Source organism: Cyprinodon variegatus, unplaced genomic scaffold, assembly GCF_000732505.1.
Source record: "Cyprinodon variegatus isolate N-32 unplaced genomic scaffold, C_variegatus-1.0 Scaffold1885, whole genome shotgun sequence".
Lineage (NCBI taxonomy): Eukaryota > Metazoa > Chordata > Actinopteri > Cyprinodontiformes > Cyprinodontidae > Cyprinodon > Cyprinodon variegatus.
Genome location: NW_015152338.1, coordinates 34972 through 50326, shown reverse-complemented (window position 1 = coordinate 50326; position 15355 = coordinate 34972). Strand labels below are relative to the sequence as shown.

The following is a 15355-nucleotide window of genomic DNA, read 5'->3' as shown; positions in this document are numbered from 1 at the left end:
GAAAAACCTCCTCCTAAGACTACTCTGGCAATTTTTGATTTTTTTGGAAACTTTTTTGATGCAAGAGTAGCCGCAACATTATTGTTATTCTAATTAAAGATGCACTGTATCTTCCCTGGCTATTATGTAGTACTCACTCCATGTGGTCATGGTATTTAGATCTGCTTTTGACTTGGGATCATGTGTCTGAACCTACTGTCTATCTTTTATTATAGATCCGACCCCGCAATGACTTCATTCTCATGGATTTGTATAAAGTCTCCAACGCGATTGAACATCAGCGCATTTTTAGGTCATTAGAATTACTCGGCTTTGGTGAATTTGCCTGTGAGGCTATTAAAACTTATGCAGTGACTGTACAGTAGTTTTATAATGATCAAAAACTGCCTAACCCCCTGATTTGACATGAAACCTGGTATCTATCATGGATGACCCATCTCACCTCATTTATTCTTACCTAATATATATACATTTTTGCACATGTGTAGCCTTACAGTGCATTTTTTAAGCTGACACGGAGCTGTATATCATTATTGCAATAATATTGTTGATAAACATTGCTTCTCTCTCACTCAAGTCTTTTTGTTACATGCTCACTTATTTAAGTATAAATTCTCAACACATAAAAAAAATAATTATGAGCTTTATTTCGTTCAAATCCATTTCTATGATCTTCTATGGGTCAGTTGTTGGACAGAGAGCGACATGAAATGGCTTACAATAAATCCCTGTCAATACATTAACTTAGTTTCTAGTAGTTCTTTTCTGTCCTTAATGCCATTTATTGCAGCAGATTCAGGAAACAAAAACAGCTGCTGAGAGGCTGAGGTCGGGCCGCTCCTTGTCTGATCAATATGGGGCTGAGGTGAACTTTATTCACATAATTTATCAAATGTATTAATTTTTATAGCGGTCAACAAAAGCATATGTACTTCTTCCTCACCACCTTCTCCAGAAGCACCATAGAGAGCGTTCTGAGCAGCTGTCTCACTGTGTGGTGTGGAGGCTGCAGCGCCTCAGACTGGAAGAAGGTGAGAACAGCAGAGAGGATCATGGGGGCTCCTCTTCCCTCCATTAAAGACATTTCATCCCAGCGCTGCCTGTCCCAAGCCCGTGACACCATAAATGACCCCTCATCCCCCCCCACCATGGACTGTTCTCCCTGCTGCCCTCTGGGAAGAGGCTTCACAGCATTCAATGCAGGACCAGCAGGTTCTGCAGCAGCTTCTTCCCCACCGCCATCACACTGATGAACTGTTGTAAAAAATGGGGGGGAAAAAGCTGAATGTTAAAAAACTCCAAATCATGTCGTTGTCTCTGCACCAAACTGACCATATCAATGTGTTTTTTGCACCATTGTTTTCTCCCAATGTTTAAATTTGATCACTGTTGCACTTTAAGAAATGGAAATGTCATGAGAGCTGTACAAAATGAAACGTCGTTTTGTATACATATATAAAAAAATGACAATAAATGTTCTCTAAGTCTAAAATAAATACAGCGGCCACAAACCCAGTGATACTAATTACAAAACTCCCTCCAGATCTAATTGATCCATTCCTCTACAACCAACCAATCAAACAAACAAAAACAAAACCATGACGGCTATAAACCCAGACAAACCAACATCAAAGCATCTTTTCATTGATGGTTCCTCCTACACCAGTCATTCAAAACTCTAAGTTTTTTTTCTACCTCAATCTCTCTCTCTCGCGCAGCTGATTCAGCTGTGGGGAAAATCTGTTTTAACAAGAAATGAAATAAAATCTTTGTTTTTACGAGTAAAAACTCGCAAATTTACGAAATTAAAACACACTAATATGAGTGAAACGGTAGCAAATTAATAAGAAAAAAGAACACACCATTTTAGGAGACAAAAAGCAAGTAAATTTGCAAGATTTAAACATGTAGATTTGCGGAACAGTGAGAAATGAGAGTACACTTTAAAGTATGCTGCATAAAGCACATGCAAATCCATCATTAATTGGGTTTTAGCGATAGAATGAGTACAATGGCCTCCTTATGGAAGTTTTTAAAGCTAAAATGAATGATACAATAAATTAGCATGTTTATAATGTCGTCACTTTACATGTGTATTCTCGTAAATTTAAATTTTCCTAAATCTGCAAACCTAAAATCTCATAAATGTGCATGCTTACAATCTCGTAAATGTGCAATAATTTTCTCGTAAATTTTCGTTTTTAGTGTTATACATTTTCAACCTTTTCCTTCTACATGTAAAATCGCAAATTTGTGTGTTGTTTTTTTTTTTTTTATTGTGGATTTGCTCATTTGTTCTGGTAGATTTACCACTTTTTTTCTACGAAGGCATATTAGGGCCATTCAAAGACGAAAAAAAAAATAAAATTTTTGAGTTTAAAGTGGCATTTTTACGAGAATAAGCACACAAATTAACAAGATTATAAACGTGCAAATTTAGAAGGAAACATACGACGGCCTATAGAGGAAACATGTAGGAAGTACAAAAAAATAGTAGATGGGTAGTAGACTAAGCCAAATGTAAACGGCCACCCGCGACTACGGATAGCAAAACACATATATCTGATTTTCTTTATTGATAACTCGTCTTTATTTAATTATACATTTAAACATTTTTCAAATAAGGGAATATTGTATTAAAATACTACTTGTATTTTAATACAATAGTAGTTGAATTAAATTGGATAGTCTTTTTTCTATTTTTGTAACAGTACCTGAACGCATCCCTAATGACCCGGATGGATTTGTGTTCAACTTTATATCCCATAATTCCTTTCTGCGTCTTCCTCTTTCCCTGCCGCAGCAATGTCCAAGAGAGGTATGAGAGCCGACCTGAAAAATCCACCTCCATCTGCTGTTTTTATCATAGTGCAGAGCATCCGATCTTACATTAATGCGAATAAGTGTTGATAAGGAGACATTTCTGATGTTCATTGCGAATTTGTAACAGTTCATGATTAAAATAATATAGCATTTCGCCATCCAGGCGACGGAAGCCATGTTTAGCTGTCCGGGTTAGCATGTAGCATGGCGGCTAAACTAGAGGCTTATAAAATATGTGTATATCTCGTAGTCTTTGAGAGTTAGTAGAAATATACTGCAGTATGTTTTAAATCGTTTAATCTGAATTGGGTGATAATGACCTAACCGCTACATATTCTATCGTATTAAAGTTAGCTTAGCAGTAAGATGGAAATGTGTAGAGTTGCTCTGTTGCTAGCTTATCAAGAAATGTCAACCAGCAACACGCTGCTTTGTGATGTCTGTGTAAGTTAAATGATTAAAGCAGACGGAACCTTTAAGCGAGCTGGAAACATCACACGTTTCTGTGATCATCAACATTAAGCTAGTTTCTCAATTAGTTTTATGCGTTGCTCATTTATTCGCTCATTACTGCTCTGTTTTCTCTAAGTTCAAGTAAATAGTTATTATGGTTGGTAGATTATATATTTTTTCATTTCAGGACGTGGTGGTTCATCTGGTGCAAAGTTCCGTATCTCACTGGGTCTCCCAGTGGGAGCGGTCATCAACTGTGCAGACAACACAGGTATGTAGAAATAAAACACACAGATTTTCTACCAGTTAAGCACCTAGTGAAACTTTCAAGCACTAAATGTTGTTTAAATCAGCTTTTGAAGCTTAATGTATTGATAGGCTTGAAGGGATAAATATGTTAGTGGATGTGAATTCCCAAAAAAGTTTAAAGCTAAAAAAATGTCTTGAATTAATAAATATTGTGATCTTCAAGTGTTGCTCTCAGGATGGGCATCGGTTGATGAAAAGTTTGAGGCTGAAACTTCAAATAAAATTGATCTTCACTATAAAATTAAATAAGGTCTTCCTTAAGCAAATTGTAAGAAATTCAGGCTTTCCTCTAATATCTTTTAGATTTTTCCACACTTCCAGGAATCTCTATCGTCCAAAACACTTTGGACTCCCAGTTTAGAAGGCATAATATGCTGACAAAGATTTAAAAAACTGCAGCTTTCAAAAATTTGAACTCTACTTGAGAACATTTGGCTGGTTTTGCAACATGAAGCTGTTTTCTGACTGTCACTGATGGAAAGGATCAGTAGTAAAAGGTTTCCCTTCTTAAAGCACTTGCTCTGTCTGTCCGGTGGCTGGGTGAGTTGTCGTAGAAGGGAATAATAAAATCATCACTGTGGGTGAGACGGCGGCGTCTGCTGTGGCTGACTGATCTCAATCAGGGATGAGACAATCAAATATCAGGAGGTGCTGTTTCTACTATCCTCTTATCTCCAATAATGTTTTATCTCAATCTGTCCCACAGGCGCCAAAAACTTGTACATAATCTCTGTGAAGGGCATCAAGGGGCGTCTGAACCGTCTGCCAGCTGCAGGAGTCGGTGACATGGTCATGGCTACAGTCAAGAAAGGCAAGCCAGAGCTCAGGAAGAAGGGTAAGGGATTGACCGATGACGGCGCATCTTTGCCAGGGACAAATAAGCCATTTTTATTGTGATGTTTATTTTTTCAGTTTCACTGGTCTAATGGGCTCTATTAAGAGAATTTTGAGATAAATGAACCAATGAAATGTTTTAGAGAAGTTCTATTTTCAGGCTTTTATACTGAAATGTGTTCATTCAGAGACCTAAAAGAATCCAGGCCCCCCGTAATTAAAATGCTTTTCTAGATCATGTTTATTTTAACAGATAAATCCTTTTTCTTTTTTTTTTTAAGGAAAAGTCCAGTCATCAAGGAATAATCAGTGGGTCATAAATGCATAAAACTATGTTCACGATGATTCAATGAATTTAGCGTTAATCAGTAAAAAAAATTGAAATAATTTTCATTGCAATCACAGTCTGGGAGTGGCCATTTTTAATAGTTTTAAATATAGTAACGCCTCATTCCTGCCATCTTCCGCAGTCACGGTGCGGTAAGCCTAGCACCATTCTCCCATGTGTATGGATGTTGGAATATATCGGGTAAACGTGGGGAAAAAAGTTATTTCAGCTTTCCGATTCATTGTCCTCCACGGACGGGTTCGTTGTTGGATTGCCAACTTAATCAAACAGCCGTCTGTGGCAGCAGGCCCCGCTTTGGGACCGGCTTACACTCAGGCTTCTTCTCCCTTATCAAAGATCATGTGCTGTGTTGAAAAAAGATGAGATGTAGAGACGTTAACCAATGACCCTCATCAAAGGCCCAGCAAAGAACGGCATCAGCTAAAACTAAAAAAATGAAGCTGATTTTGGTGCCGTTTTCTTTCCTTTTAAATGTCTGTCAGGTGGTCATTCCATTCAGTGTCTCACATTTTGATAGGATTACACTGAAGATGTGAGCCCATGTTAGTGGGAAGTTGTCAGCCTTGTGACAGTCAATATGTTTTACCCCATAGAAGCTGTGTATGTTTAGGTCAGTTTCAGGTTTCCGCTCTGCTTCACTTCATGTTTCTACTTCATAAACTGCAGCTCCAATGTCCCGGTTAGATCAGAGTCAGTTATGGTGGTGTGAGTGTCATGGTTTGGGGCTGTGTGTACTGCTGGTCCATCCTGCATTGTCGTGCTTCTCTTTTGCTCTGAAATGTTAGATCTGCAGATCTAGATCATGCAAGTGTAGCACAGAGCTGGCAGCCTTCATTGGTCCCATCTGAAAAGACAAACTCTGGATTTGGTGCTGACCTCATGCTTTCTGCTGCAACCCGTCCAACCTTAGGAAAGTCTTGGTGTTAAAAATTAAATTTTCTCAGCCACCTTTATGAAGGACATTTATTTCAAATCGTTTATCACACATCAGAGCCGTTTACGGCAGATCGTGTTATTTTGAGGGAAATTAAATGAACTAAACTCATTAGCTTTAATGATAGTTTCATAACTTAAAGGTCTCTTTAAATCGTTTACCTTACTGTGAAGGTGTACTGACCGTTGTAGGATGCTGTCTGTGATGGGTTGGTTTCTGTCAGTGTAGTTCAGAACAAAACATGTTGGAAATGATCCATTTCCCTTCCAGCTCTAATGATTTCTCCCGTTTTAAAGTAACTTTATTCTTTAAAATGTCACACTCCTTGTGCTAAACCTTATGTTGTAAAAATAATGTCCAGTGCTCTGTCGTTATTTCCACATTGTGTGACCACTTCTACTGTAACCCTTCGCTGCTGTAACACAATTTTCCCATTGTGGGACAATAAAGATGTTTTCTATTCTAACCGACTCCTTCTTGTCTTCAGTGCATCCTGCGGTGGTGATCCGGCAGCGGAAGTCGTATCGGCGAAAAGATGGAGTGTTCCTATACTTTGAAGACAACGCTGGTGTTATAGTCAACAACAAAGGAGAGATGAAAGGTAGGCTTTCTGCTACACAACCGTTTCCTGGTCATTAATCAGCCTCATGGTGGAGCTGTTGAGGATCCAGATTCCCCTTCCAAAAGCACTTGCTCTGTCTGCTCGGTGGCGGGGCGAGTTGTCGATGAAGGGAACATTAAATTCACCTCTGTGGGTGAGACGGCGGTGATTCTGTGACTGACTGATCTCAATCAGGGATGAGACAGATTTATTTAGTCAGCGTTCAATGATGTCTGTTTGACCAGCATAACGGTTTGTTTGTGTCTCTGCAGGATCAGCCATCACAGGACCAGTGGCCAAAGAGTGCGCTGACCTGTGGCCCAGGATCGCCTCCAATGCTGGCAGCATAGCCTGAGCAGAACCTGTTTTCAATAAAAACTGTTAATCAAGTCGCTTCTTCTGGTCGTTTAATTCAACATTGATGGTGGAAAGAACGATGTTGGTCTGCAGAGTTTAAAAACTTCCATCAGACAGGTTCCTCTATTTTCCTTTTAAAACTGTTAAGAGTTGAATTACTTCACTACCACCACTAGATGGTGCTAAAAGAGGTGATAAACATTTTCAATATTTTAGTAAGTGATAAAGCATAAGATTTGGACTCGCAGCCCCCACATCTTTACTGAGCTGGTACTAAGAACATAATTGGCTGTTTGGTAAATTTATTGTTGCTGAATACTCAGAAACATGCCTTAACATTTCCACAATAAACCATTTCAATACATGGATATTAAAATAAGCTGAAAGGCCATTAAAAACAGGCTGAACCCAAGGTGGTTTTATACGGTATAAAGGTAAAGGAGGCCTGTTTAGGAACATTCAGAAACAGAATCTGATGCAAAAGAAAAAGTGTCCAATGATCAAACCTGTATGTCAGGAATGAAGTTTATGTAACTTAAAAATCAGTGTCATCAATTTACTATGAAACTCTCTGAGGTTAAGGGGAGGGGGGTAAAATCAATCATAAAGAACAGATCAAATGAGCCAATGCATCATGTAGTGCTGGCCTAATGGTTACAGCAGTGCCAGTGTGCCCTGAGAAGGTTGCAAGTAACCGGTTTGATCCAGCCAAGACCCCATACTGCTCCCTGGGCGCCGCACAATGGCAGCCCACTGCTCCCTAAGGGAATGGGTTAAATGCAGAGGTAAATTTCTCCAATGTGAGATCAATAAAGTTCAATTATTTACTTGCTTTGTCCTTGACAATGTAGTGATAAAGTTAAATTCTATTTTCCAAATAGATCTCTGAACAGAGATTTTATCGAGGCTCTAGTTAAATGGGGGAGTAGTGGTCGGGGCATATAGCTTGGAATCCTGAGTTCAAGTCCCACAGACTGCCACTCTAGGTCTCTGCTCCCTGGGTGCTGCACCATGGCAGCCCATTGCTCTGCAGGGGGAGGGGTTAAATGCAGAGGTGAATTTCTCTCTTTAAAAACCTGTTCATCAGTGCTGCTTTAAAGAATGTATGGTTTTGCATAATATATATACATGAAATGGGGGGAGTAAATGTTCACATTTTCAGAATACATGTTAAAATGACATGTTTTCATGAGACGGACTGTTTTTGCAATCTAACGTAACAGAACTGAAGCTCAGCGTTGCTCAGATCGGTTAACCTGGACTGAAGCTTAACTTTATACTGATCAGGTCAGACGTGGCCCCGCCCACTCCGCATGACATTAAAAACTCATGATAGGATGCAACATGTTGTCAATCTAAGTATTTTTAACATTCCCATATGGCTTGTTTTAGTAATTAAAATTGTAAAAATGTATTAATATATATTATGTTATTATAATTCCTAGAGATTTTTGTTTGTGTTTTAGCTCCAGAAAAAGGTCTGAAAACCCGAGAAGAGCTAAGCCACCTTTTGGATCAGGATCCTTAAAAGGTGAAAAGAGAAATCATTTTTAATCTGATTACCAACAACATTAATTCGACCGTCTATTTAGAAAAAACAGATTTAGTTTAGGTAAACTGCAGATTTCTGCAGTGCTGCAGCTTCATACTGTGGTTGGTTTCTGCTGTTTCTAACACCTTTTTTAATTCTATTATTAGATTTTTTTATCTTAGAGACTCTCATTTTATTAATAGATTGCACTTCAAAATGTATCTAAGTGATGTTGAACTTAAAGCTAAATGAATGTTAAGACATTTCAAACCTAAACAGCTACCTTCTAAATGAGAAATCTACACGAGGACTGACACATTCGAAAAGTTATGATTGTTAGAAACTAGTTTCTTTAGGTCCCATTACCTGAAAACTGGAGATTGTACCTGAAAAACGGCTAATTTATGGAATCAGATCTAGTCTAGGAAACTGTCTCCGGCCTAAGTCCTCATCCCTGGGGGCCTCAGTGCGCGTGCTGAGTGTGGGGCTGGGCTGGGGATGCCGTTCGCAGGTGGCATGGGGGTGGGTGTGCCACGTTCCATCCCTGTAGGTGCAGTAACACACAGTCTGCTCATCCATGTTCACGCGCTCTCCTGCTGGGATCACCCGGCTGCCAGCGAAGCAGTTGGGACCTGGGAAAAAAACGGGCAGTACGGCAAGGCTTCAGGTCTGCTCCCGAGTTTATGCCAAAAGGAAAACACACCTATAGATTCATAACACATAGCATGGATAGTTAGTATAAGAATTATTTTGTTTCTTAGGATTTTCTGACCCAACAAAAAGTAGAGAGCAGTGGAAAAATGATCCTCATGGATAATTTATAAATGCTTCACTTCCTTAAACAACTATTATAATTAGATAACATGAAATATATACCAAAAGAAGTAAAGATTTATTTTTTAATATAAAAATGATCCAAGCTCAGCTGATTTTCTCGAAGGAGTATGTTTGAGATAACTGCTAGTAAGACGTCACTGCGGAGGAACTTTGGTCGACCCAGAATATGAGTTCATTTGTTCCCTCACTTAGAAACTTAGTGTCCTAGTCAAAGTATGGCCATACTTTTATTGTTCATTGTCCTTGCTTCATGTGGTGTGAATTTAAGGTAAAAAAAACATCCGTTTTTATCCAGTAACGTGGCCCCAGACATCATACTTCCCCCACCATGTTTTACTGTGCAGTGGATGGTGTTCTCTTTGTGGATTGCTGTGTTTGCGTTAGTTTGATAACCTTCCAAAAACATTAATTGTGTCTCTTCAGGCCGCTCTGTGATCATCAAGATGTTTTTTTAGATGAACCTTTAAAATCTTTTTTGGGTAAGCTGTGGATCTGGGCTTACAACTGTCCAATAGAGGCCTTTTTTGTCCGTTTTTTTGCTGATTCCAAATATCATAAATTAATAGTGACTCAAGCCAAAGCAGAAGGCCATCAACGGTCGGCCATTACCAGTGCTTAGTGATATTAGCCTCAGTTAGGAGGTAGAGGAGTAGGAACTGGGAACAGAAGGTAAGAGCTATAATTTCCAAAATTCTGAATCCATCCTCTTTCTTATTGATGAATCATGACCTCTGGCTGTAAAATGGGGCATGAGGCCTGAAAGCCTCAGATGTTCTCTGTTACTCTGTCACCAACTGGATGAATCGTCACTGGCGTCTTGGAGGAATTTGCACTGTAAGCATTTCCACTCGGAAAGATGTTGGTTTTCATCTGGTTTTGAATGACTTTCATCAATATTTCAGCATGATTCGCTGCTTTCTGACATTTTTTTATGTCTTCATGTTCAGTGCAGTTTATTTCTATAGCACCAATTCACAACACGTCATGTCAAGGCACTTTCCAGTTCACCAGATCATACAGTCAAATTGATTCAAAGGTTTTGTATCTAAGGAAAACCAGCTGATTGCATCGACTCATTGACTCTTCAGCAATCTCTCACACTAAGCATGCTTGTAGCGACAGTGGAGAGGAAAAACTCCCTTTTAACAGGAAGAAACCTCCAGCAGAACCAGGCTCAGTGTGAGCGGCCATCTGCTGAGGCCGACTGGGGTTCAAGGAGACAGAAGCAGACATAGAAAAAGAAGCATAGATACAAAAGGCAACTGTCAACCAGCTCCACAGGCGGCCCCGTCCAGGAAACACACAGCCAGGCAGACGAGCTCCGAGCCAGCTCCCATGTCAGAGGATGAAGAGAGCACATCCAGTTAGTCACAGTCAGAGAAACAGGACTACACTGGAAAACAGGCCAAGCTCCAACATCTAGAAACAAAGGTGTTGATGGCAGCAGCACAGCTGATATTTCTCTCCAGGATGGAGTCACAGCCAAACAGGAACAGACCAGATGAAGCTACTATGAGAAAAAGCAGAGAGAGCAGAACGTTAGAGATTGAACTAACAGATTCTGCAGAGTGGGAGAATAGAGATAGAATGAAGCAGAATGATGAAAAAGGGGTCCCTATGTCCTCCAGCAGTCTAAGCCTATAGCAGCAGAACTATAGAGATAGCTCAGGATAACCTGAGCCACTCTAACTAGAAGCTTTATCAAAAAGGAAAGTTTTAAGCCTAGCCTTAAAAGTAGACAGGGTGTCTGCCTCACAGACTAAAACTGGTAGTTGGTTCCACAGGAGAGGAGCCTGAGAACTAAAAGATCTGCCTCCCATTCTACTTTTAGAAATTCTAGGAACCACTAGTAAACCTGCAGATTGAGAGCGAAGTGCTCTGTTAGGAACATCAGGAGCAATCAGATCTCTGATGGAGGTTGGCCATTTTTTTGTAATCATAATCTAATTGGGGGGGGGGGGGCAGATACACGTGGACAAAATTACTGCATTTCCTGTTTAATGTAAGGAAAACCCACAATGGCCACAGAATTAGACAAAAGAACCATAATTTAATATTTTGTTGCAGAACCTTTAGAGTCAATCGCTGCCCTCAGAGATTCCTGTTCCTGTCAGTCAGACCTTTGCTCCTCTTCGCAGGTTTTCTGCCTCACTCCTCATCAGCAAACTGGTCCAAGTGTTTCAGGATTGAAGGCTGTCTTCTCCAGACGGCCTGTTTCAGATTCTTCCACAGATGCTCAGTAGGATCTATGTCAGGGCTCCTAGAGGCCACTTCAGAACAGTCCAATGTTTCTGTTTCTAGCTGTGTGTTTCAGCCCATTATCCCGTTAAAGACCCATGACCTGCAACTGAGACCAAGCTTTCTGACTTTAGGCAAAACATTTCTCTCTACAATCCCTTCATAGACCCGAGAATCCATTGGGCACTGCAGAGATTCTAGACACCCTGTAGCAGATGAAGCACAACAGGCCCAGAGTATAACAGAGCAGTCATGTCACCAAACAGCACACTGTCTACCTGTAAATCTATTTAATGACCCACTAACTGAATACAAGATTGCATACACTTGTGATGTTAACAGTGCACACACCTTGAAGCAACATGACCATTTGGTCACATTATTTTGAGTAATTTCCTGGGATAACGCCATCATTTTGAAGCGTGGTTGAAGAGCAATGTCTCAGTTTCATTTTTTAATTTTTATAGAATTTTTATCAATTGTTGCTTTTGTCAGATCAGGGTTCTTTTAGTGACTATTGTGATTTTTTTTTCATTAAATTTGTCCTGTTTTTGTGTGTATTTTGTTACTGTTACTGTATTTACTTTCCCATAGCCTCTGGTGGTTTTAAGAGGTTTCTGTTTTCTGATAATGAATGAAATGATCATCTGATCAGCACTTTCTGTATTTCCTCTGGTTCTCTTTGATATGAAAATTTGTTTGCTGAACATAACCACAGCTTTGACGGAAAAGCAAAATCAGAACAAATCTGTAGATTTAAAGTGTGGATCAAATCTTTTTTATCATTTGCATCTCTCCCTCACAGGTAGAGGTTCCTTTTTTGGCAGCTACCTTTGAAACAATTATCAGCAGCCGCCAGAGGGAGGACAGGAAGCTCAGCGGGTCTGATGCCAAATCCCACTGCGTGCACTAAGACACAGCTGACACAAGGGAAACTGGAGCAATGACAAATAAAAAATAATGACGCAACAAACTAAACCATCTGTTCCTCTGTCTGTCCAGGGGTAACTAGAGGTTACAAATTCAATCTGTCCAAAACAAATGAAAACAACATTTATGGTCCGTGATCCAGCAGAGAGGTCAAAATTCAGTTTTCTGCAAACTGAAATTAGAAAAATGGGAATGCAGCAGTGCAAAATGCTTACATTTCAGCTCCTGCTTTAGAAACAGACACAAACACTAATTCCACCAATATCTAAGAGGGACTTAAAGGCTGCTGGAGCATAAATGACATAACAGGGAAGCTTCTGTAAGCTGCAGGGAGAGGAAAGTGACGTAGGCAAGGCTGCAGGGTGAACACTCACACAACAGCAGCAAACTAACAAGAGGCGGGGGCTCCTGCTTTGGCATCAGAGTGAGAACTGTTCGACTATTTTGCTGGTTTTCATTTGCTTTTTCTTCTATCAGTTATATTCAGAAGACTAAGGAGTAGGGTTGGGCAATGTATTGCATTTGCAATAAAATAACAATTTAATAAAATGCAATTTTTTAATTGCAAAGACTCTGAATTTTAATTTCATTACACTTAACAAGAATAAAACTCAAAATGTCTCACTCCAGTTCTTTAGGTAGCAGTAAAATACTTAAAGGGGGGGTGCAGCCACAGCGAAAGGCCGACAGAGGAGCAGCTCCCATGCAGATCCATCCATGCAACTAGAAGTAGCTCATAGTANATATCAAAAAAGTACTCCAGAGTGTTGTTCAGCATGGGGGTGAGTAGAAAATGAAGGCTAATCATGTTTTGGGTGTACTATTCCTTTAAGCCTTCAGGAACTATAATGGCTCTATGAGGAAATTTGGATGAAAAGTAACAATATTTCTTTTCCCATTTGGCAGTAATGAGTAAAGTAAACTGAAATGAATGATCAACGCTATTTTGCGCAACATAAAATATCCTCCATGGAGGATGAAGCCTCCTGTCCTACAGTAAAGTAAATAATTATTCACACCGAATTTCAATGAAAACGATTCACCATTTTTGGCGACTTTTTGGGTTTAATTGTTTCCACAGACTCTGAGATGCTTAGAAGCTCATCTTTCCACCAAATCATTCTTACACCCAACAGGAAAAACTTTGAAGTTTTTTTATTTTATTTTCTTCTTTATGATGAAATAAGCAATGACTTCTAGTCCCTGCTGTTGGTCTCAAAGTATAACTGATGCTCTCATCTCCTGTGATTGATGAACAAGTGGACAAAGAGAAGAACCCTGAAGGATGAATAGAACTTTATTTATGTTTTTTTTTTTTGGTATCTATCCTACCCTGTAGGTTTATGAACCAACTATTTAAACTCAAATGAGAGTCTAAAAGGGTCCACAAATTTTTCCATTTAAATGACATAAACACTGTGTCTGTGGTGCAAAACCCAGAACACTTTAGATACAAAGGGCTACAGGCTGGAATAAATACAGATCTCCTCTAAGGAGCAATACAACTTATTACCCACAGCTCATAGTAGATTATTTGATAGCATCAATAAAAGTATAATCCTGAAGAAACATTTTATCCAAGTGCAGTTCTGGTCCAAAAATAAGAGCAGGCAGCTGATCTGGGCTCCTATAGGTAGAGAATTGGGGGATAGAGTCTAGTGCAGAACAGCTCCATCAATGACTTTAAGAAAGCGACCATTTTCCTCTGGTCCATCAGATGTCAACAGGTGTGACACCCTATCAGTGCTGAGATACATAGCTTATCTCAGAGATGGCCTATAGCTAGCTGAGCTGTGCTATCCCAGGCTACAACCTTTGTTTCTCAATGTTTTGCTAACTTGTAGTCTACCAAAGTGTGTTTGTTGCCTTTGGTTTAAGTTTAATCTTCCTCTCCTCCCATTAATAAATAGAAACAGTATATTTACCGTAACATATCTAATGTTCATTTATTACGCTGTTTTTGCTTCTAGCTCAAAATATAATTCAAAATAAATATTAATTAGCATTTTTAGTATTTAATCAGATGAGATAATAATAATATGTGTGCTGCAAATTAACCTTGAACTGTAAAGTGCCTTGAGATGACTTGTGTTGTGAATTGGCGCTATATAAATAAACTGAATTGAATAGAATTGAACTGAACCTTTGATTTCAGAAATTTTGTCGCCTTATCTTTTTTAGCTTTAGATTTAAATTGCCCTTATCCTTACGTCCTCCTTCTCTCGATAACAAACCCTGGATTGGACATCAAAGATTAATTTACTAAACCAGTCTTAATTTTATGAGTTCATTAGTTTCTCAAAAGTCTCTTTAATTTGTAGTTTGGTTGATGGTTACTAGCCGAGTTTTAAGTTTATTGACCTAAATGTTATCAAATTAATAATTCTTATCATTAGGCTGTGCATTAACTTAGTATTGTTCTTCGGGTTATTCATGGGAAAGGCAAACTATTTTTGTAAAACTGCTTCTATGTTTATTGTCTAATTGTTTAATCCCTTGTATCCCTTGAGAATCATTTGGTTTTGTTGGCAGCGAGTCAAACAAACTCTGGGCTGCCCGTAGCATTTCCTAAAGACTTGCAACACTTTGTGCTGAGCGAGTCTTACCAGTCTTACAGATGGGACAGCAGTGGTTGGGCTCATAGATGGGATTAACGCAGTGAGGAGCCGGGCATTCAGAAATGCTGCAGTAAACCTCTCTGTTGGCCTCGCAGCGGCACCACTCACACCGCGACACCTGAAAGGAATGAAACATTTCATCAATGTTAACTTTATTTTAAGGTTATATAGCATATAAACTCCAACCTTGGTTGCTTTGAGGGACGAGTTAGAATAATTGTTACTCTTCTTATAATTATTAATTAACTAATTAATTCATTCATTTGTTTCTCACCTTTGGTGTCGCCATTATTCAAGCATTTTTATGTGATGGAAAAGAGTTTGCAAACAGCTTGGTTTGCATTATATCCTGGTTGTATATTTTTACATCAAAAACAGGACTGGTTTTAACATCCTGGTCATTTAGAAAATATCCTAATTACTTCTCAAAATTTTCAGATTTGCTTGGTTTTGGTAAATAAAAAATAAAAAATCTTTATTCCTTATTTTTTTATAACATCAAACATTTTTTCTTAAACTTCTATTAAAGCTGAAGTCTGTA

The 15355-nt window shown here is 39.0% G+C and overlaps 2 protein-coding genes across 2 annotated transcripts in view; one reads left to right on the top strand and one right to left on the bottom strand.

The window, feature by feature from the left end:
• Positions 1-2753: 2753 nt before the first annotated feature.
• On the top strand, positions 2754-6692 carry rpl23 (ribosomal protein L23). The gene is made up of 5 exons (XM_015404879.1): positions 2754-2818; positions 3464-3547; positions 4292-4420; positions 6190-6303; positions 6576-6692. The coding sequence occupies exons 1-5, from the start codon at positions 2806-2808 to the stop codon at positions 6656-6658; spliced, it is 423 nt and encodes a 140-aa protein (XP_015260365.1). The 5' UTR covers positions 2754-2805; the 3' UTR covers positions 6659-6692.
• Positions 6693-8593: 1901 nt separating this feature from the next.
• The window catches only part of LOC107104793 (von Willebrand factor C domain-containing protein 2-like), a 10458-nt gene continuing 3696 nt past the window's right edge, over positions 8594-15355 (bottom strand). The window contains exons 2-3 of the mRNA XM_015404881.1: positions 14803-14932; positions 8594-8823 (exon numbers count right to left, since the gene is read on the bottom strand). Coding sequence (XP_015260367.1) covers positions 8594-8823; positions 14803-14932 — 360 coding nt within the window. The remainder of the gene's footprint in view (positions 8824-14802; positions 14933-15355) is intronic.

What these genes read in the sequence shown, in the direction of transcription:
- rpl23 (XM_015404879.1), top strand. An exon ending in CAACTGTGCAGACAACACAG is followed by an intron (nt 3,548 to 4,291) that starts GTATGTAGAAAT and finishes TCTGTCCCACAG; the next exon opens with GCGCCAAAAACTTGTACATA. An exon ending in GCCAGAGCTCAGGAAGAAGG is followed by an intron (nt 4,421 to 6,189) that starts GTAAGGGATTGA and finishes TCTTGTCTTCAG; the next exon opens with TGCATCCTGCGGTGGTGATC.